At 44.7% G+C, this 23,153-nt stretch overlaps 1 protein-coding gene, 2 non-coding genes and 1 pseudogene across 3 annotated transcripts; 3 read left to right on the top strand and 1 right to left on the bottom strand.

Moving 5' to 3' along the window:
• Nucleotides 1-4,514: 4,514 nt before the first annotated feature.
• On the bottom strand, nt 4,515-11,432 carry LOC144486187 (uncharacterized). Its single transcript, XM_078204274.1, has 2 exons — nt 11,326-11,432; nt 4,515-7,214 (listed from the first exon to the last, which is right to left on the bottom strand). Exon 2 carries the CDS (start codon nt 6,862-6,864, stop codon nt 6,022-6,024), a length of 843 nt encoding a protein of 280 aa, XP_078060400.1. The 5' UTR covers nt 6,865-7,214; nt 11,326-11,432; the 3' UTR covers nt 4,515-6,021.
• LOC144486194 (U2 spliceosomal RNA) lies at nt 10,716-10,895 on the top strand (annotated as a pseudogene).
• Nucleotides 11,433-14,073: 2,641 nt separating the features above from the next.
• trnav-aac (transfer RNA valine (anticodon AAC)) lies at nt 14,074-14,146 on the top strand. The gene has a single exon. It is a non-coding gene; the product is annotated as a tRNA-Val (tRNA).
• Nucleotides 14,147-22,548: 8,402 nt separating this feature from the next.
• On the top strand, nt 22,549-22,621 carry trnav-cac (transfer RNA valine (anticodon CAC)). Its single transcript has one exon. It is a non-coding gene; the product is annotated as a tRNA-Val (tRNA).
• Nucleotides 22,622-23,153: the final 532 nt, after the last annotated feature.

The raw sequence follows: 23,153 nt of genomic DNA, 5'->3' as shown, positions 1-23,153 counted from the left end.
ATCTTTTACGATAACTACTGATTTGTTATTCATTGATTAACTATAACTCAATTAAGGCTCACTACTTACTCATCTGTTCATGACCAGCAGCTAATAAATACAGTAATACAATGTGGTTGACTCTCAACTGCCCTCTGAACAAGGGCATCTAGGGATGGGCAATACATGTTGGCCAGCCAGCGACGCCCATGTCCCACAACTGAATACGGTTAATACAAGATATACTGGTTCGAAAAGACACTTGCTGCAAGCCAATAGCTTTCCTTCTTACTTGAACTGAACAATCAACCTTATTCTTGAGCCAGATTTGACAGAATATAATTCCTCTAGCTAATCAAATTAATAGAATAAATTATTCATTTATACAATTCCTGCTAGCTATGCAGCTTCCACAAGCAATTAGGTGAATACAACATTCATTTTTAAAATAAAGCTCCAGTCACATGTTAGCATATAACATGACTTCCTGGACCTTGTTGCTTATAATGTGCAAAGAACCAGCATGGGCACAATGGGTCAAACTGTCTCCTTTTGTGCTCTCAGTCCCTCTTTTGCATTTGAAGAAAGTGGTAAATATCTGGAACTCACTTCCTACAAGTGGGGGAGAAGCAGAGATGATGGAATGTTTCCAAAAGGAGATTGGACGGGCATTTCAGGGAAATAAATCCACAGGCATACGCAGTGAGAACAGGGAAACGGTTTGGTCTGCAGAGAGTCGGCATGGACTCAATGGGATGAATGGCCCCATTCCCAATCCTAATGCCTGTCTGATCTAAAGAGAGAAATTTCAGCTGTTCCAGTCCCTCCAACTCACTGAAGTCCCTCATCACTGGAGTCATTCTCGTAAAGCTCCTCTGCAACCTCTCTAAGAATTTCACATCTTTCCTAAAGTATGGGGCCCATATACAGGGTTCCATTCTAGAGAGATAGAATTGAACAGCAGGGAGGTTCTGTTCAACTTGTTTGGAGCCAGGGTTAGACTGCACTGGGAGCACTGTCAACATTTGTGATCGTCATTGATGAAATGGAAATAGAGGCACTGGAGAAGGAGCAACAAAAATTCACAAGAATAATCCCAGAACTGAGAGCATTTAACCCTCAGGAAAGGCTGGGGCTGCTTTTCTCTAGAAAAGAGAAGACTGAAGGGTGACCTGATACGTTCATAAAGGGGTTCAATAATCCAATCATGATTTCTAGGGCGGCACAGTGGTTAGCACTGTTACCTCACAGCGCCAAGGACCTGGGTTCGATTCCCAGCTTGGGTCACTGTCTGTGCGGAGTTTGCATGTTCTCCCTCTGTCTGCGTGGGTTTCCTCCGGGTGCTCCGGTTTCCTCCACAGTCCAAAAAGACGTACAGGTTAGGTGCATTGGGGCGTGCTAAATTCTCCCTCAGGTGTACCCGAACAGGCGCCTCAGTGTGGCAATGAGGGGATTTTCACAGTAACTTCACTGCAGTGTTAATATAAGTCTACTTGTGACTAATAAATAAACTTTAACAGGAGAAAGCTCTTTACCCAGCGAGTGGAGAGAATGTGGAACTCACCACCACAGTGAGTGGTTGAGGTGAACAGCATGAATACATTGAAGGGGAAGCGAGATACATACATGAGGGAGAAAGGAATAGAAGGATATGCTGAGGGGGAGATGAAGAGGGGTGGGTGGAGGCTCATGTGGAGCATAAATACTGACACCGACCAATTGGGCCGACTGGCCCGGCCCTGTGCTGTAGACTCAATGGAACAGAGACAAATGTATTTATTGTACATCTATCTGTAGTGGGAGGAAAAACAGTATTTACTATCCAGGGTTAAATGAATGTCCTTCATCAGCTTTTGTGGATCATTTCAGCGGAAATATCCTGCTGTACTCTCTGATGGTCCTCATCACATTAGAACATAGAATGAATCACCTCACATTTATCCGGGTTAAACTCCATTTGCCATTTTTCAGCCCAGCTTTGCATCCTATCTATGTCTCCTTGCAGCCTACAACAGCCCTCCACCTCATCCACTGCAAATCCACCAACATTCTGCAAATCCACCAACCTTTGTGTCATCCGCAAACTTTCTAATCAATCCAGTTCCATTTTCCTCCAAATCATTGATATATATTACAAACAGAAAGGTCCCAGCACTCATCCCTGAGGAACGTCACTTGTCACAGCCCTCCATTCAGAAATGCACCCTTCCACTGCTACCCTCTGTCTTCTATGATCGAGCCAGTTCTGTATCCACCTTACCAGTTCACCTCTGATCCCATGCGACTTCACCTTCTGCACCAGTCTGCCACGAGGGACCTTGTTAAAGGCCTTACTGATGTCCATGTAGACAACATCCACGACCCTACCCTCATCAATCATCTTCGTCACTTGCTCGAAAAACTCGATCAAATTAGTCAGACATGACCTCCCCTTCACAAAACCATGTTGCCTCTCGCTAATACGTCCACTTATTTCCAAGTTGGAGAAAATCCTGTCTCGAAGAATCCTCTCCAATAATTGCCCTACCACTGACATAAGGCTCACCGGCCTGTAATTACCTGAATTATTCTTGCTACCCTTCTTAAACAAAGGAACAACATTGGTTATTCTCTAATCCTCTGGGATTTCCCCTGTAGCCAGTGAGGATACAAAGATTTCTCTCAAGGCTCCAGCAATTTCCTCCCTTGCCTCTCTCAGTACTTTGGGGTATAAGAACATAAGAACTCGGAGCAGGAATCGGCCATCTGGCCCCTCGAACCTGCTCTGCCATTCAATAAGATCGTGGCCGATCTTTTTCTGGACTCAGTTCCACTTACCCGCCCGCTCACCATAAACCTTAATTCCTTCACTGTTCAAAAATGTATCTATCCTTGCCTTAAAAACATTCAATGAGGTAGCCTCAACTGCTTCACTGGGCAGGGAATTCCACAGATTCACAACCCTTTGTGTGAAGAAGTTCCTCCTCAACTCAGTCCTAAATCAGCTTCCCCTTATTTTGAGGCTGTGCCCTCTAGTTCTAGTTTCACCCGCCAGTGGAAACAACTTCGCTGCTTCTACCTTATCTATTCCCTTCATAATCTTATATGTTTATATAAGATCTCCCCTCATTCTTCTGAATTCCAATGAGTATAACCCCAATCTACTTCGTCTCTCCTCATAAGCCAACCCTCTCAACTCCGGAATCAACCTCATGAATCTCCTCTGCATCCCCTCCCGTGCCAGTATATCCTTCCTCAAGTAAGGAGACCAAAACTGTACACAGTACTCCAGGTGTGGCCTCACCAGCGCCTTATACAGCTGCAACATAATCTCGCTGTTTTTAAACTCCATCCCTCTCGCAATGAAGAACAAACTTCTATTTGTCTTCTTAATTACCTGCTGCACCTGCAAACCAACTCCTTGAGATTCCTGCATAAGGACACCCAGGTCCCTCTGCACAGCAGCATGCTGCAATTTTTTACCATTTAAATAATAGTCCATTTTGCTGTTATTCCTACCAAAATGGATGACCTCACATTTACCAACATTGTACTCCATCTGCCAGACCCTCGCCCACTCACTTAGACTACCTATATCCCTTTGCAGACTTTCAGCATCCTCTGTATACTTTGCTCTTCCACCCATCTTAGTGTCATCTGTGAATTTTGACACACTGCACTTGGTCCCCAACTCCAAATCATCTATGTAAATCGTAAACAATTGTGGTCCCAATACTGATACCCCATTAGGCCCTGAGGACTTGTCTACCTTAATGTTTCTCAAAAACCCCAATATCTCCTCCTATTTGATCTCAATATGACTCAAACTATCTACATATCCTTTCCCAGGTTCATCATCCACCAACTCCTTCTCTTTGGTGAATACTGACACAAAGTACTCAATTAATACCTCGCCCATTTCCTCTGGCTCCATACAGAGATTCCCTCCCCTGTCCTTGAGTGGGCCAACCCTGTCCCTGGCTACCCTCTTGCTCTTTATATATTCCACACTTGCTTCATGTGTTCCCAGCCTTGACAAGTGCTTCCTTTTTCTCTTTGACTAGACTCACAATATCTCTCGTTATCCAAGGTTCCCTAAACTTGCCATTTTTACCTTCACATGGCTGCAGGGTGACCAGGGGTGGGGATTGAATGTCTCAGGGTATTCAATATTTGGGAAGGACAGGGATAAAGGAAAAGGTGGTGGAATGGCACTGCTGGTTAAAGAGGAAATTAACACAGTAGTGAGCAAGGATATTAGCTCTGACAACGTGGAGCCTGTATGGGTAGAGTTGGGAAATATCAAGTGGGAATTCTCTGAGGTTTCCCCTGGGGTGCTCTGTACTTGTTGAACCTCACGCAACCAATACATAAACTGCGGAAGACAGGAGATAGTTAAGGAATGAAAATGAATTTATTTGCTAATGCATGCATCAGGAGAGAGACACACAGTCAATGGGGGTTCACTGTCCTCTCAGAGCTAATATTGCAAGGTAAAATTATTATATTATTCTGAACATTTCAATATCCCGCCTAGTCTCGTCATTCAGACTGGAGGGCCCAATCACAACATTCAACATTATTACCTGAGCCAATAACATTCTACCGGTCAACAGGAATAAGAGATTATTAGTTTATTGCCCATGGGGTTCCTTCCCCTTTACCTGGGAAACCCAACCCACGACATCACCAGTAACCAAGGCCATAACTAATACCTGCAAATTTTAATGATAAAATGGTAAATGCGGGCAATTGGGATTAGCTAAGGGGTTTTAAAAAAAGGGTAGCATGGACAAGTTGGGCTGATGGGCCTGTTTCCATGCTGTAAACCTCTATGACTCCATAGTCCAGTCCCACAATGCCTCACATTCAAACTACAGTCCATCAATGGTAATGGAATATGTGGCTGTATGTAGCTGCCTCGGCCATGGTCAACCCCAACACTGCCTTCCTGAACTGCTACAATGCCTGAGGTGTAGGTACACCCACAGTGCTCTTAGGGAGGGATTTCCAGCTACACATTCCAGACTTTCACTAGAATGTAAGTGGGTTCCAGATTGATATATTCCATTCAACCACTCCCAAAGTGAGTTATTCCAATTCCGTTATTGTCCAGGACAATATATTCACAATTTCTTTAAAACAGAAATTAAACATTCCCATTTGATTTCAGATATTAACATATTCTGTGAGATTGATCTTTATTGTCAATGTCAGGCTGGGGTTGTTCCCCTTGGAGCAAAGAATGTTGAGGGGAGATTTGATAGAGGTGGACAAGGTTCTGACAGGTTTAGATAAGGTGGACAAAGAAAAGCTGTTCCCATTAGCTGATGGGACAAGGATGACAAGCAAATTTAAAGTTTTGGGTGGGATCATAGAATCAGATAAACCCTACAGTGCAGAAAGAGGCCATTTGGCCCATCGAGTCTGCACCGCCCACAATCGCACCCAGGCCCTACCCCCATATCCCTACATATTTACCCGCTAATCCCTCTAACCTATGCATCTCAGGACTCTAAGGGGCAATTTTTAGCATGGCCAATCAACCTAACCCGCACATCTTTGGACTGTGGGAGGAAACCAGAGCACCTGGAATAAACCCACGCAGACATGAGGAGAATGTGCAAACTCCACACAGACCCAAGCCGGGAATTGAACCCAGGTCCCTGGAGCTGTGAAGCAGCAGTGCTAACCACTGTGCTACCGTGCTGCCCACGTGAGGAAGAATATTTTGATGCAGCGAATGGTAATGATCTGGAACTCGCTGCCGACGAGGGTGGAGGAAGTGGAGACAATAAACAATTACAAAGGAAATTGGATGGGCATTTGGGGGGTTTCAAACAGAAATGCTGACTAAATATCTCTGAACTTCCTAACACCCTGTCACTCTGTGATCCTTGTGAAATTTAAAACAAGGTATTCGCAACAAGACTCAAAGAGCATCAGCCCACTGGAGGCAAAGTTGTGAGACCGACCAGTCCAGCAGAAAGAAACCCTCCGACCCTCCCCATTGACCAATATAATTGAGAGCAGAAACAATAACAGCAGAATCGACCACTGGAATCACTCGTGAACTCGCTGGTGTCTCAACAGCTCGGATGAATCTCTGAATCTCTTCTCACACACAGAGCAGGTGAACGGTTTCTCTCCAGTGTGAACTCGCTGGTGCCTCCGCAGGTGGGATGACTGAGTGAATCCCTTCCCACAATGAGAGCAGGTGAATGGTCTCTCCCCGGTGTGAACTCGCTGGTGCCTCCGCAGGTGGGATGAACAAGTGAATCCCTCCCCACACACGGAGCAGGTGAATGGCCTCTCCCCAGTGTGAATTCGCTGGTGTGTCCACAGGGTGTATAATCGAGTGAATCCCTCCCCACACTGAGAGCAGGTGAATGGCCTCTCACCAGTGTGGACTCGCTGGTGTGTCTGCAGGCTGGATGAATCACTGAATCCCTCCCCACACTGAGAGCAGGTGAAGGGTCTCTCCCCAGTGTGAACTCGCTGGTGTCTGCACATGTACGATAACCGAGTGAATCCCTTCCCACACTGAGAGCAGGTGAACGGTTTCTCTCCAGTGTGAACTCGCTGGTGAGTGCGCAGGGTGGATGACTGAGCGAATCCCTCCCCACACTGAGAGCAGGTGAACGGCCTCTCCCCAGTGTGAACTCGCTGGTGTGTCCGCAGAGTGTTTAACAGACTGAATTCCTTCTCACACTGAGAGCAGGTGAACGGTCTCTCTCCAGTGTGAACTCGCTGGTGTTTCTGCAAGGTGGCTAACAGAGCGAATCCCTTCCCACACTGAGAGCAGGTGAACGGCCTCTCCCCAGTGTGACTGCGCCGATGAGCTTCCAGCTCTGATGGGGCTCTGTATCTCTTCCCACAATCCGCACATTTCCATGGTTTCTCCATGGTACAGGTGTCCTTTCCTCTCTCTTGGGTGGACAATGAGTTGAAGCCTCGTCCACACACAGGACACTGGTACAGTCTTTCCTCACTGTGAATGGTGTGATATTTATTCAGGCTGTGTAACTAGTTAAAGCTCTTTAGTCAGTGCATTGGAACACTCTCACTCGAGTGTGGCCGTGTGTTGGTGCTTTTCCAGTCACACTGATGTTTGAATTTTTTTTCAAATCAACAGACTGGACAATCATTTCTCCTTCTAGATTCAAAGGCCGATGATATTCAGCTCCCAAGGAATATGACTGTCAGATCTAGACGTGACATTTGAGATTTCAGCCTGTGGTTCCTCTTTCAATATCCTGTAAAATGAGTTAGAAATAGAAGTAGAAATTCAGAACAGACAATTCTAGTTTCTATGGAACATTCTTTCCGTTCTCATTCCCCAAAAGCTGTGAATCTCCATCCCACACACTCTCCCTCCATTCTCACTCTGCTGTATCTAATATTCACCCTCCCAATTCTCCTGAAGGTGCTGATTGAGGCTGATTGACAGATCCATGCTCACTGCTTCCTGTCCACCACATACAAATCATAAGAAACAGGAGCTGCAGTTGGCCATTCAGCCCATCGAACTGCCTCAACCATTCATTGAGAATTGGCTGGTCTACCTCACACTATTTCCATAGCGCCACTATTTCCCAAACTATCATGGAAGTTAGTAAGATAGAGGGTTATAGGTAAGCCTCGTAGCTAGGGACATGTTCGGTGTAACTTGTGAGCCGAAGGGCCTGTTTGTGCTGTAGCTTTTCTATGTTCTGTCCCCCATGTTGCTCAATGCCTCAAAAGTTACCAATCTCTCTCTTGAAAATATTTGATGACTGAGGCTCCACAGTCCTCTGGAGTGCAGAATTCAAAAACTTCACCACATCCTTGAGTGAGGAAATCCCTCCTCATCTTAACTTTCACTCCATTTTCCCACTTGTTCTCCATAACGCTTGACTCCTTTATCAATGTAATATCCACCTAACTCATCCTCGAATATCTTCAATAACCCTCAGCTTCCACTGATCCCTGTGGAAGAAAAATCCAAAGACTAATGATTCTAATAAGCAAGAGATGAATAACTGGAAATATATAATATATATACTATTCAGGCTGATTGACAGATCCATGCTCACTGCTTCCTGTCCTGGATGTGGAGACGCCGGCGTTGGACTCGGGTAAACACAGGAAGAAGTCTCACAACACCAGGTTAAAGTCCAACAGGTTTATTTGGCAGCACAAGACACTAGCTTTCGGAGCGCTGCCCCTTCATCAGGTGAGTGGGATTTCAGTTCACAAACAGGACATATAAAGACACAAACTCAATTTACAAAATAATGGTTGGAATGCGAGTTTTTACAGGTAATCAAGTCTGAAAGGTACAGACAATGTGAGTGGAGAGACGTTTAAGCACAGGTTAAAGAGATGTGTATTGTCTCCAGCCAGGACAGTTAGTGAGATTTTGCAAGCCCAGGCAAGTCATGGGGGTTACAAATAGCATGACACGAACCCAAGATCCAAGTTGAGGCCGTCCTCATGTGTGCGGAACTTGGCTGTCAGTCTCTGCTCAGCGACTCTGCGCTGTCGTGTGTCGTGAAGGCTGCCTTGGAGAACGCTTACCCGAAGATCAGAAGCCGAATGCCCGTGACCGCTGAAGTGTTCCCAACAGGAAAAGAACACTCTTGTCTGGTGATTGTTGAGCGGTGTTCATTCATCCGCTGTCATAGCGTCTGCATGGTCTCCCCATTGTACCATGCCTCGGGACATCCTTTCCTGCAGCGTATCAGGTAGACAACGTTGGCCGAGTTGCAAGTGTATGTACCGTGTACCTGGTGGATGGTGTTCTCACGTGAGATGATAGCATCTGTGTCGATGATCCGGCACGTCTTGCAGAGGTTGCTGTGGCAGGGTTGTGTGGTGTCATGGTCACTGTTCTCCTGAAGGCTGGGTAGTTTGTTGCAGACAATAGTCTTTTTGAGGTTGTGCGGTTGTTTGAAGCCAAGTAGTGGGGGTGTGGGGATGGCCTTGGCGAGATGTTGGTCTTCATCAATGACATGTTGAAGGCTCCGGAGAAGATGTCGTAGCTTCTTCGCTCCGGGGAAGTACTGGACAACAAAGGGTACTCTGTCCTCCTGTCCAGTGTTTGTCTTCTGAGGAGGTCCGTTTTTCGCCGTGGCGCATCGCAACTGTCGATCGATGAGTCGAGCACCATATCCTGTTCTTATGAGGGCATCTTTCAGCGTCTGGAGGTGTCTGTTGCGATCCTCCTCATCCGAGCAGATCCTGTGTATACGGAGGGCTTGTCCGTAGGGGATGGCTTCTTTAACGTGTTTAGTGTGGAAGCTGGAGAAGTGGAGCATCGTGAGATTATCCGTGGGCTTGCGGTACAGTGAGGTGCTGAGGTGACCGTCCTTGATGAAAATGTGTGTGCCCAAGAATGCAACCGATTCCGGAGAGTAGTCCATGGTGAGTCTGATGGTGGGATGGAACTTGTTGATGTCATCATATCGTTGTTTCAGTGATTGCTCACCATAAGTCCAAAGGAAGAAAATGTCATCGATGTATCTAGTGTACAGCTTGGACTGAAGGTCCTGTGCAGTGAAGAGGTCTTGTTCGAACCTGTGCATGAAGATGTTGGCATATTGAGGTGTGAATTTGGTCCCCAAGGCTATTCCGTGTGTCTGGATAAAGAACTGGTTGTTGAAGGTGAAGACATTGTGGTCAGGATGAAGTGGATGATTGTAAAATTGCATCTGGAGATTGGCAGTTGTTGGCGTTGAGTACTGAGGCAGTTGCACCAATGCCATCGTCGTGGGGGATGCTGGTGTCGAGTGCCGAGACATCCATTGTGATGAGGAGTGCTGCTGGTTCAACTGCTCCATGTGTGCTGTTTCTGAAGGAAGTCCGTAGTGTCACGACAGAAGCTGGGGTTCTTTGTACAATGGGTTTCAGGATGCCCTCGACATAGCCGGAGAGTTTCTCACACAGGGTCCCATTGCCCGATACGATGGGACGGCCAGGTGTGTTTGCCTTGTGTATCTTCGGGAGGTAGTAGAGATCGCCAACGCGGGGAGTACGTGGGATGAGAGCACGGAGGGTGCTCTGAAGGTCCGGATCAAATGTCTTGATCTGTCTGTTGAGTTGACGGGTGTGTTCTTTGGTCGGATCTGCAGGTAACTGTCTGTAGTTTTCCTCATTGTTCAGTTGTCAGGACACTTTGCAATAATTCATTCTGTTCAGCATGATGATTGCCCCTCCTTTGTCTGCTGGTTTGATGACAATGGTGCGCTTGATCTTGAGAGCGCAGATGGCGTTGCGTTGTGCTTGGGTGATGTTCGGGGCTGTCTTGTGAGTGTGACTGATGAATCTGGCATTGACGCACCTCCTGACGGCTTGGGCATACATGTCAAGTCGAGGGCAGCGGCCTTCCGGAGGAGTCCAATTCGACTCTTTCCTCTTCGGTTGCTGTACCGTGGATCTCTCTATCGGCTGTTCCAGTTCATTGACTATCTCATTATGTTCGCTGTTGGCCTCTTGGGGTTTGTGGAAGAACTCCCGCAGCCTCATTCGCCTGATGAATTCCTCTGTGTCTGCTGCGAGACTGATGGGGTCTATTTTGGTGGTGGGGCAGAAATTGAGAACTTCGATTTCATCTGGTTGAAGTGTGTCCGACAAGTTGACAATGGACTTCCCTGCAGTGGTACTGTTTTCTACTGTGGTACCGGGGGAGGCTTGATTGCTGCTGGTGGTGATGCCGAGTTTCTCAAGTTTCCTGTTCTACCAAATGTGGCATTGTGACGATGGCTTTGTGCTACCAAATCGCTTCTCGGCCTTTTGGCTAAGATCAAGTGTAGTATGGATCGCCTGCACTTGGTTGGGGTCATTGGGTTACGCTGAGGCTTCATATGTTTCATATGAAGCAATTTTTAAAAGCGGCATCTCGGCCTTTTGGCTAAGATGCAAATGAGCTCAAGTCTTGAAGGAGGATCCTCCCCCTTCTCCAATCAGCTTGACTCATGTAGATCGGGCCCAGAACAGGGTGGTTTTGGTCTCCCGTCCTGTCTTGTCAGCCTGGATCGGAAATGTCTCAACTTGTTGAGACTCTGAATTGGATTTGATTTGATTGAATTGGAAAAGTACAAATAAATAAATAAACCTGTTGGACTTTAATCTGGTGTTGTGAGACTTCTTCCTGTTGTGGGCACAGAGAGCTGAAAATCTTCAAGCTGACAGTCACGTTACAGTTTTACATTTGGATATAAATGAGCAGACTGATGGTGTGTGTAATACACTGTATTACCCGGTTATAGATACATAATGTGAGGAGAATCTTTACTTAGGCAGCGAGTGGTGACCCAGAAGTTAAAAATTGAAGTGCAAAATGAGAAAAGAAATGGAAAGGGGGAGAAAATAAAGTGTTTTACTCACAGATGTAGGAGACAGGAGGAAGGTTGAGTCTGTCTGAAGCTTAATCTTCATTCAGAGAGAGAGGAGCAGCAGCAACAATGGACGAAGCTCCATGCGGCCATTGACACAAGGCCCGGACTCTGATTGGCTGGAGGACCAGCGCCCATCCGGTCCTCCTGGCAACCATTGGTCAATATGCCGCATGTGGACAATGAGGGGGCGGAACCCGAGCCCACGTGGGGGTGGGCGGGGCTCTGACCGCCAGCCGCGCTGAGCTGGTGTCCAATCCGCAGTGTGCTGCTTCTGTAACCAGTGATATTGCTGCCAATGGGACACTGTGTGCTGGGAACGCCCCTCTGAGTCATTGTGACGGCACAATGGAGCCCTGCCTCAATCACCCAATAGCAATCACTCTGCTCCGCGGTGACGTCTCCGGGTTCAGGCGCGCGGACCCGGGAGCCCCGCCCCCACCCATTGTTCCCCAGTCTGTACATTCCACACATTGTTAGTTCAGTCATTTAGACAATTTCAATTCCACTCCGTTATTTTCCAGTTCTGTTCCTGTCCCGCCTGGGGTCACATCTACTCGACCTTTCCTACTCCTGAAGGAGCGCTGTCAGTTCTGGGTTACTAGTCCATAAAAGATGTAAAAGATTCTCCAGCTCTCTTTACCCCTATCCAACTTGTGGACAGTTCTTACTCAGTCTTATTTCTCCCAAGCCCTAAAGGGGGCGGCACGGTAGCACAGTGGTTAGCACTGCTGCTTCACAGCTCCAGGATCCCGGGTTCGATTCCCGGCTCGGGTCACTGTCTGTGTGGAGTTTGCACATTGTCTGCGTGGGTTTCCTCCGGGTGCTCCGGTTTCCTCCCACAGTCCAAAGATGTGCGGGTTAGGTTGATTGGCCAGGTTAAAAATTGTCCCTTAGAGTCCTGGGATGCGTAGGTTAGAGGGATTAGCGGGTAAAATATGTGGGGGGTGGGATTGTGGTCGGTGCAGACTCGATGGGCCGAATGGCCTCCTTCTGCACTGTAGGGTTTCTATGTTAATTGTCCCAATCCATTATATGATCCATTTTACTGTAATTTTCCTCACTTTGTGAGCATGTGCAGTGTGTTTAATTGGATCCTGATTGTTTTGAACTCAGTTTCTCTGGAGTGTGTGTCAATGCCTTGATGGTGTCACAATGTTGTCTCAATGCCCTGGCCACATTAGCCATTTCATCTCCTGCTGTGTCTCAAGTAGCTGTGTGTGTTTGGGACCCGCTCTTCACTCCATCTCACCATGAATTTAGGCTTGCTATTTTTCACATGTAACAAATCACATCTGTACACTCACTCCGGTATCCCAAAATCATGTCACACATTCTTAACTCTCAGATGTGCTGATGAAAAGATCAAAGTGAGTGTCTGTCTTTCTTATCTCCTCTTGTTATGGTGCTGATATTTCATGTCGTGGCCGGGCTTTCAAATGTGGATTTCTTTAAAGCAAAGTTCATGGATGTAGAAACGTTTCAGAGACCAAGTATTATGCTGGCTTTCCACTGATTTACAACTCAGCTCATACAAAGACCTCACAAAGAACAAAGAACAGTACAGCACAGGAAACAGGCCCTTCGGCCCTCCAAGCCTGTGCCGCTCCTTGGTCCAACAAGACCAATCGTTTGTATCCCTCCATTCCCAGGCTGCTCCTGTGACTATCCAGGTAAGTCTTAAACGATGTCAGCGTGCCTGCCTCCACCACCCTACTTGGCAGCGCATTCCAGGCCCCCACCACCCTCTGTGTAAAAAACATCCCTCTAATATCTGAGTTATACTTCGCCCCTCTCACCTTGAGCCCGTGACCCCTCGTGAACGTCACTTCTGATCTGGGAAAAAGCTTCCCACCGTTCACCCTATCTATCCCCTTCATAATCTTGTACACCTCTATTAGATCTCCCCTCATTCTACGTCTTTCAAGGGAGAACAACCCCAGTTTACCCAGAAATCTATTTTTAAATCGTTTTTCATCACTGAGAAACAGGAAACGCCACTCAGACAGATGAGGGAATCGAGTCTCAGCGCGGATCGACTGGACTTTCCGGTAAAGGTCGGGAAGTTATGCGCATGAATGTTTCACGCCCATAGTAAAAAAGGCTCAAGTGTCAGGAACAGATATTTCTTGATTTTTCTCCATTTCAATGTAGTTGACTTTGTTTAAAAGCTGGCCATAGTCAATCTCAAATTTGCGATCTGTATTACCCGGTGATTCGATTCGTTCTGTTGGGCAGTTATGTTTGCAATTCAGTGATGTTCAATTTCAGAGATATTCAATTCATAATGAAGACATATGTGTTAAATAATGCATTGATATTAAATAGTGAGACAAATACTGAGTACAATTGTACAATGAGCTTTGATAAAGTTTCACCTGGATTCGAAACATCCGCCCTTTTCACTCCTTACAGGTGCTGCCAGACATTGTGAGATTTTGCAGCATTTTCTCTTTTCTCATCCGCAGTAATTTGCTTTTATTACTGAGTACAATTGATTGAGACTGTTCGAAAAAAGATGAAAATTATGCATTAATGAATGGGCAGAAATCATTGTTCCCTCAGATATTTGCGAGACGAGCGCTTTTAAATGTTGATGTGTGGGATAAGTCGTACAATCAGATTGAAAGTAACGGTTATCTTCCAGAATTCAGTGACATGGGCTCTCAGTCTCACCATTGGAACCAACGTCAACACAGCGTAATTCAACATTGCAGACAGGCAGATTTGCTGCCAAGCTGTTTCTGTAGTGTAGTGGTTATCACGTTTGCCTAACACGCGAAAGGTCCCTGGTTCGAAACCAGGCAGAAACTTTCGTTAACCTTCCTCATGTCGTGTCAGGGAAAATTGCTTGATTCCAGTTTGTTGCTCATCATTATCCGAGCCTCGATGTTCAAGGCATGTTATCATTGCTCTGACATCACCCTCAAATCCTTTCTGTGAAATAAGCAACTTTTTGTTTTGACGCACTGACAGGAAATGTCGATTTTGACACCGGGCCCTTATTCGCATCTCGTTCAGTCTACAACAGAATTTAATGACTTTATAGGTGCAGACTAATATGGTTAATCACCATCTGAAATATCTGATCGGAGTGTGTGCTCAAAAAGACAGATACAAGTGATCCTGTAAGTGAACGAGAGGAAATGGCGCACATTTCACAGAAGATCTATTTTTAAATCGTTTTTCATCACTGAGAAACAGGAAAAGCCACTCAGACAGATGAGGGAATCGAGACTCCGCGCGGATCTCCTGGGCTTCCCTGGAAAGGGCCGGAATTTATGCGCATGACTGTTTCACGCAAATAATTAAAAAGGCTCAAGTGTCACGAACAGATAATTCTTGATTCTCCTCCATTTAAATGTAGTTGACTTTGTTTAAAAGCTGACGATAGTTAATCTCAAAACTGCGATGTGTATTACCCGGTGATTCGCTTCGTTCTGTTGGGCAGTTATGTTTGCAATTCAGTGTTGTTCAATTTCAGAGACATTCAATTCATAATGAAGACATATGTGTTAAATAATGCATTGATATTAAATAGTGAAACAGATCCTGAGCACAACTGTACAATGAGCTTTAATAATGTTTCATCTGGACTCGAAACATCCGCCCTTCTCTCTCCTGACAGGTGCTGTCAGACATTGTGAGATTTTGCAGCATTTTCTCTTTTCTCATCCGCAGTAATTTGCTTTTATTACTGAGTACAATTGATTGAGATTGTTCGAAGAAAGATGAAAATGAAGCATTAACGAATGAGCAGAAATCATTGCTCCCTTCGATATTTGCCAGAAGAACGATTTTGAATTTTGATGTTCGGAATAAGTCGCAGAATCAGATTGAAAGTGACGGTTATCTTCCTGAATTCAGTGACATGGGCTCTCAGTCTCACCATCGGAACCTGCAGCATCACAGCGTAGTTGAACATTGCAGACAGGCAGATTTGTTGCGCGCATGTTCAAGCTGTTTCTGTAGTGTAGTGGTTATCACGTTCGTTTAAGACGCGTAAGGTCCCCGGTTCGGAACCAGGCAGAAACGTTCGTTAAGCTTCCTCATGTCGTGCAAGGAAAAATTGTTGGATTCCAGTTTGATGCTCATCATTGTCCGAGCCTCGATGTTAAAGGCATGTTATCATTGCTTAGACACGACCCTCAAATGCTTTCTGCATAATAAAAATACTCTTTGTTTTGACGCACTGACAGAAAATTTCGATTTTGACACCGAGCACTTATTCGCATCTCGTTCAGTCTACAACAGAATTTAATGGGTTTATAGGTGCAGACTAATATGGTTAATCACCATCTGAAATATCTGACAGTAGTGTGTGCTCAAAAAGACAGATACAAGTGATACTGTAAGTGAACTCGAGGAAATGGCGCACATTTCACAGAAGATCTATTTTTAAATCGTTTTTCATCACTGAGGAACAGGAAAAGCCACTCAGACAGATGAGGGAATCGAGTTTCAGCGCGGATCGACTGGACTTTCCGGTAAAGGTCGGGAAGTTATGCGCATGAATGTTTCACGCCCATAGTAAAAAAGGCTCAAGTGTCAGGAACAGATAATTCTTGATTTTTCTCCATTTCAATGGAGTTGACTTTGTTTAAAAGCTGACCATAGTCAATCTCAAAATTGCGATCTGTATTACCCGGTCATTCGCTTCGTTCTGTTGGTCAGTTATGTTTGCAATTCAGTGATGTTCAATTTCAGAGATATTCAATTCATAATGAAGACATATGTATTAAATAATGCATTGATATTAAATATTGAAACAAATACTGAGTACAATTGTACAATGAGCTTTGATAAAGTGTCATCTGGACTCGAAACGTTTTATTACTGAGTACAATTGATTGAGATGATTCGAAGAAAAATGAAAATGATGCATTAACGAATGGGCAGAAATCATTGCTCCCTTAGATATTTGCCAGCAGAACGATTTTGAATTTTGATGTTCGGGATAAGTCGAACAATCAGATTGAAAGTAACGGTTATCTTCGTGAATTCAGTGACATGGGCTCTCAGTCTCACCATCGGAACCTGCAGCATCACAGCGTAGTTGAACATTGCAGACAGGCAGATTTGCTCCACTGTCATTCAAGCTGTTTCTGTAGTGTTGTGGTTATCACGTTTGCCTAACACGCGGAAAGTCGCCGCTTCGAAACCAGGCAGAAACATTCATTAAGCTTCCTCCTGTCGTGGAAGGGAAAATTGCTTGTTTTCAGTTTGTTGCGCATCATTATCCGAGCCTCGATGTTAAAGGCATGTTATCATTGCTCTGACATCACCCTCAAATGCTTTCTGTGAAATAAGAAACGCTTTTTTTTGGACGCACTGACAGGAAAGTTCGATTTTGACACCGAGCACTTATTCGCATCTCGTTCAGTCTACAACAGAGTTCAATGGGTTTATAGGTGCAGATTAATCTGGTTAATCACCATCTGAAATATCTGATCTTAGTGTGTGCTCAATAAGACAGATACAAATGATACTATCGGTGAACTTAGAGGAAATGGCTCACATTTCACAGAAGAATCTTTTGAAAATCGTTTTTCGTCATTGAGCAACAGGAAAAGCCACTCAGACAAATGAGGGAATCGACTCTGAGCGCTGATCGACTGGACTTTCCGGTAAAGGTCAGGAAGTTATGTGCATGAATGTTTCACGCCCGTAATAAAAAAGGGTCAACTGTCACGAGCAGATAATGCTTGATTCTCCTCCATTTAAATGTAGTTGACTTTGTGATCTGTATTACCCGGTGATTCGCTTCGTTCTGTTGGTCAGTTATTTTTGCAATTCAGTGATGTTCAATTTCAGAGATATTCAATTCACAATGAAGACATATGTGTTAAACAACGCATTGATACTAAATAGTGAGACAAATACTGAGTACAATTGTGCAATGAGCTTTGATAAAGTTTCATCTGGACTCGAAACGTCCGCCCTTTTCACTCCTTACAGGTGCTGCCAGACATTGTGAGATGTTGCAGCATTTTCTCTTTGCTCATCCGCAGTAATTTACTTTTATTACTGAGTACAATTGATTGAGATTGTTCGAATAAAGATGAAAATTATGCATTAATGAATGGGTAGAAATCATTGCTCCCTTAGATATTTGCGAGACGAACGATTTTAAATCTTGATGTTCGGGATAAGAGACAGAAAAAACTTGGAACTTGGCTATTGCGCACACATAAGGACGGCCTAAACCGGGATGTTGGATTTATGTCACATTATCAGCAACCCCACAGCTTGCCTCCTGGACTTGCAGGCTGTCCTGTCTGGAGACAATACAATCTCTTTAACCTGTGCTTAATGCTCCCTCCACCCACATTGTCTGTATCTTTAAGATCTGGCTGGCTGTAGGGATTCGCATTCTAATCAGTATTCTGTAACTTGATTTTTGTGGCTCTGTGCCCTATTTGAGAGCGCATTTCCACTCCATCTGACGAAGGAGCAGCGCTCCGAAAGCTAATGGTGTTTGCTACCAATTAAACCTGTTGGACTTTAACCTGGTGTTGTTAAAACTCTGACTGTGTTCACCCCAGTCCAACGCCGGCATCTCCACATCAGGGTAATAACCAGAGACAGACAGAGCTTCACCCCCATAGTTCCAGTCTGAACACCAGAAACAGAGGCAGTGATCACTGTCTGCATAAGACCTGGAAATTGAGAAGTTGAAACAGTCAGTGGACTGTTATGAGGTCGCAAGTGACTCCGTCTCTCCGCCCATTTTTAGATCTTCAAACATTCGCTTCCTCGAGAAGGGAATCGTGATTTTTCATAAGTGATCAGAGAGCGCCCTCCCGTGGACAGCAATGCCGCATATTGGAAACAGATACACACACGGCAACCTGCAAAGACTGACACATATCTAGATAATAGAATCATAGAATCATAGAATTTGTACAGTACAGAAACATGCCATTCGGCCCACCGAGTCTGTACCGATCACAAGCCTCCCAGGCCCTATTCCCGTAACCTCATACATTTACTCCGCTAATCCCCCTGACACTAGGGTCAATTTAGCATGGCCAATCAAACTAACCTGTACATCTTTGGACCGTGGGAGGAAACCGGAGCACCCGAGGAAACCCACGCAGACACGGGGAAAGCAGATACACACACGGCCACGTGCAAAGACCAACACGTGTAAGGATATATAACCATATAGATATATGCCCAGAGACTGACATCAATTCTAACGTCACTCGTTATAAATACAGAATTATTCTGTAGATTTCTGACACGTTAGTCTGGTTAGTTCCTCCCACAGTCCAAAGATGTGCGGGTTAGGTTGATTGCCCCTTAGGGTCCTGAGATGCGTGAGTTAGAGGGATTAGTGGGTAAATATGTAGAGATGGGGGTAAGGCCTGGGTGGGATTGTGGTCGGTGCAGACTCGATGGGCCAAATGGCCTCTTTCTGCACTGTAGGGTATCTAATCTAATCACTAAGGAAGATAAAAAAAACAGATTAACACAGCCACTGACACACTCAAGAGAAGTGCACTCATTGACTATCTCAAAAGCGTACTAGCTCCAGAGTAACTTTCTGAACTGGAATTCCCTAGGGTTATGTCAGTGCGGCAATATCGTGTTAGATATTCATTGCGATGGAACTGTCCATTTTAACAACAGGAACAGCCAGAAATCTATTCCTCATCAATGGTGATCATTAATTGATGACTCAACAGTGGACACTTTTGGAGAATAAGCAATAATGGATGTATTTATTTTAACAGCCAAACACATTCTGGATGTGTCCATATCATGTTTAAAGTTTATTTATTAATGTCACAAGTAGGATTACATTAATACTGCAATGAAGTTACTGTGAAAATCCCCTAGTCACCATACCCCGCCACCTGTTCGGGTACACTAAGGGAGAAATTTAGCATGGCAATGCACCTAACCAGCACGTCTTTCAGACTGTGGGAAGAAACTGGCGCAAATCCACACAGACACAGGAAGAACGTGCAAACTCCACTCAGACCCAAGCCAGGAATCGAACCCAAATCCCTGGCGCTGTGAGGCAGCAGTGTGCCACTGTGCCACCGTGCCACCCCGTGTGAGGTCGCTGTAGGTAAGATAGATTCCCCACCCATTCTCGAGGTTGCCAGATCGGATGTTTGGGACACAGGAGGACAACACAAGGAGACTGCTTCAGGTATAGGTGATTAATTCTCCTCTGTTATATTCCATACTCTGTGGAAAGTTGTGGAGTTAATATCATATATAATTCAGAAATAATGAGGAGATGCTTCATCCGATTAAACCCGTTTTGTAAATTCCATTTGAAATCAATTGCAGAAATAAATATATGCTTACGTTGAAAACTATATTGGGAAGCTATATCCAATACTTCATGCCATTGGGTCAGTGAAACGTTGTTACCTAAAGCAAACTGTACATGGATTCCACAGAAACTACTTCTTCAAATGGGGATTGGACAATGACTTGAAAGGGAGAAAAATCAGCTTCATGGAATGAGAGGAGGAAATTGAAATGAGAACAAAGAACAGTGCAGCACAGGAACAGGCCCTTCGGCCCACCAAGCCCGCACCGACACGTCAGTTTGGTAACTCGTCATAAAATAATTGGATAGTCATGGTGGGTCGAAGGGCCTCTTATTGTTCTCTGCCATTGTCAACCATTTTCAATCATTACAACAATCTGAAGTCCCTATCTGCTTCAAGAAGCCGACCATCATCCCGGTACCTAAGAAAAACCAAGCAGCGTGCCTTAATAACTATCGGCTGGTGGCTCTGACATCCATCATGATGAAGTGCTTTGAAAGGTGTGTCATGGCACGAATCAATTCCAGCCTCCCGGACTACCTGGATCCACTACAGTTGCCTACCGCCGCAACAGGTCCACAGCAGACGGCATTTCCGTGGCCTTGCACTCAACCCTGGATCACCTAGATAACAAGGACACACTCCTATTTATTGACTATAGCTCAGACTTCAACACTATTATTCCCACGAAACTCATCTCCAAACTCCGTGACCTGGACCTCGGCACCTCCTCTGTGACTGGATCCTGAACTTCCTAACTCACAGACCATAATCTGTAAAGATAGGCAACAACACCTCCTCCACGATCATCCTCAACACCGGTGCCCCACAATGCTGTGTTCTCAGCCCCCTACTATACTCCTTATACACCTATGACTGTGTGGCCAAATTCCCCTTCAATTCGATTTTCAAGTTTGCTGACGATGCCACCGTAGTGGGTCAGATCTCAAACAATGATGAGACAGAGTACAGGAATGAGGTAAAGAATCTGGTGAACTGGTGCAGCAACAATAGTCTCTCCCTCAATGTCAACTAAATGAAGGAGATTGTCATCGACTTCAGGAAGCGTAAAGGAGAACATGTCCCTGTCTATATCAACAGGGACGAAGTAGAAAGGGTCGGGAGCTTCATGTTTTTAGGTCTCCAGATCACCAACTATCTGCCCTGGTCCCCCCATGACGACACTATAGTTAAGAAAGCCCACCAACACCTCCACGTCTTCAGAAGACGAAGGAAATTTTGCACGTCAGCTACGACTCTCACCAACTTTTACAGATGTACCATAGAAAGCATTCTTTCTGGTTGTATCACAGCTTGCTGTGGCTCCTTCTCTGCCCAAGACTGCAAGGAAATACAAAAGGTCGTGATTGTGCCCAATCCATCACACAAACCAGCCTCCCATCCATTGACTCTGTCTACACTTCCCGCTGCCTCGGCAAAGCGGCCAGCATAATTAAGGACCCCACGTCCCCGGACATTCTCTCTTTCACCTTCTTCCTTCGGGAAAAAGATACAAAAGTCTGAGGTCACGTACCAACCGACTCAAGAATAGCTTCTTCCCTGCTGCTGTCAGACTTTTGAATGGACTTACCTTGCGTTAAGTTGATCTTTCTCTACACCCTAGCTATGACTGTAACACTGCAAAGTGCACACTCTCGCTTCCTTCTCTATGAACGGTATGTTTTGTCTGTATAGCGCGCAAGAAGCAATACTTTTCACTGTACGTTAATACATGTGACAATAATAAATCAAATCAAATCAAAATCATTCTTGGATCAATATGTCGACAGCAGTCCCAATGAGTGTTGCAACATTTCAAGAGAGTCCCATTGGGTCCTACAGACGCCAGCAGTTTCTGTAGTGTAATGGTGGTTGCATTCGCCTCACACACGGAAAATCCCTCGTTCAAAACCATGCCGAAATATTATTAAAATGTGTTCATTCAGGGTGAGGGAAGTTTACATGATTGAAATTTGTTGCTGAACATTATCCGAAACTCAATATTAAAGCCATGTTATCTTTGCTCTGACCTCGGCCTCAAAATCTTTCAGCAAAATCAGAGATCCTGTATTTTTATGACGCAATGAGAGGAAATAGATGTTCCTGTTTTGACACCGTGGACATATCAGCAACTCATTCAGTCCACAACAGAATTTAATGGCTTTGTTGATGCAGACTAACAAAGTTAATCATCACCTGAACCATGTCGAATAGTATTGTGTGCTCAAAAAGGCAGACACAAGTGAAACTGTAACTGAACTAGAGGAAATGACGCACATTGCGCGGAACCATTATTTAACATCGTTCTTCAGAGTAAAGAAATAGGGAAAACCATTCAGACAGTTGAGGAAATCGAGAATCAGTGCGGATCTACTGGACTTTCCTACAGCTGAACGGGATTAAGACGTCTGAGTGTTTCAAACACAGAATAAAGAGGGATCAAGTATAACTAACAAGTCATTCTTAAATCTATTCCCTTGAAAGATATTTGATTTTGTTTAAAAGCTGATTGTGGTCAATCTCAATTAAGCACCGTGACATGTGACTCGATTCATGTTTGCAATTCAATATTGTCTACTTCGGAGATATTTCATTCAGAATGAGGAGATATGTAAATAATTATAATATATTAATATTAAACATTGAACAACGAACAAATACTGGGTAGAACTGGTTGAAATTATTCGAAGGAAGATGAGAATGATGCATTAATGATTGAGCAGAAATCATTGCTTCCTTCGATATTTGCCGGACGACCGCTTTTAAAGGTTGAAGTTCAAGATAAGTTGAGAAATCAGGTTGAAAGAAACGGGTTTTGTCTTGTATTGAGTGACATGGGCTCTCAGTATAACCATTCAAACCTGCGGCAACACAATGGTGTTGAACATTGTGGCCAGGCCAATTGGTGGCGCTATGCTGTTGTTTCTGTAGTGTAGTGGTTATCACGTTCGCCTCACACGCGAAAGGTCCCCGGTTCGAAACCGGGCAGAAACATTAGTTATAGTTCTTCATTTAGCGTGAGGGAAGTTTTGCATGGTAGTTGTTGCTTAACATTATCCGATTCTCCATGTTGTAACCATGTTATCTTTGCTCTGAACTCGGCCACAAATGCTTTCAGCAAAATCAGAAATGCTGTGTTTTAAGACGCAATGAGGAAATAAATGTGTGTATTTTGACACTGTGCGCATATTAGCAACTTGTTCAGTCCATAACAGAATATAATGGTTTTACAAGTGCAGACTAACATAGTTAATCATCATCTGAAACATGTGTCATAGTCGTGTGTGCTCATAAAGACAGACACAAGTGAAACTGTAACTGAACTAGAGGAAATGGCGCACATTTCCCGGAAGCATATTTTTAAAATTGTTCTTCATTATAAAGAAATGGGGAAAAATCACTCAGGGAGATGAGTAAATCGAAACTCAGTGTAGATCTGCTGGACTTTTCTATAGATGAACGGGATTTAGGCGCCAGAATGTTTCACATGCAGAATAAAGAGGGATCAAGTATAACTAGCAAATCA

Source organism: Mustelus asterias, unplaced genomic scaffold, assembly GCF_964213995.1.
Source record: "Mustelus asterias unplaced genomic scaffold, sMusAst1.hap1.1 HAP1_SCAFFOLD_296, whole genome shotgun sequence".
NCBI lineage: Eukaryota > Metazoa > Chordata > Chondrichthyes > Carcharhiniformes > Triakidae > Mustelus > Mustelus asterias.
Note: the sequence above shows the minus strand (reverse complement) of the source record. Positions and strands in the feature narration are given on the sequence as shown.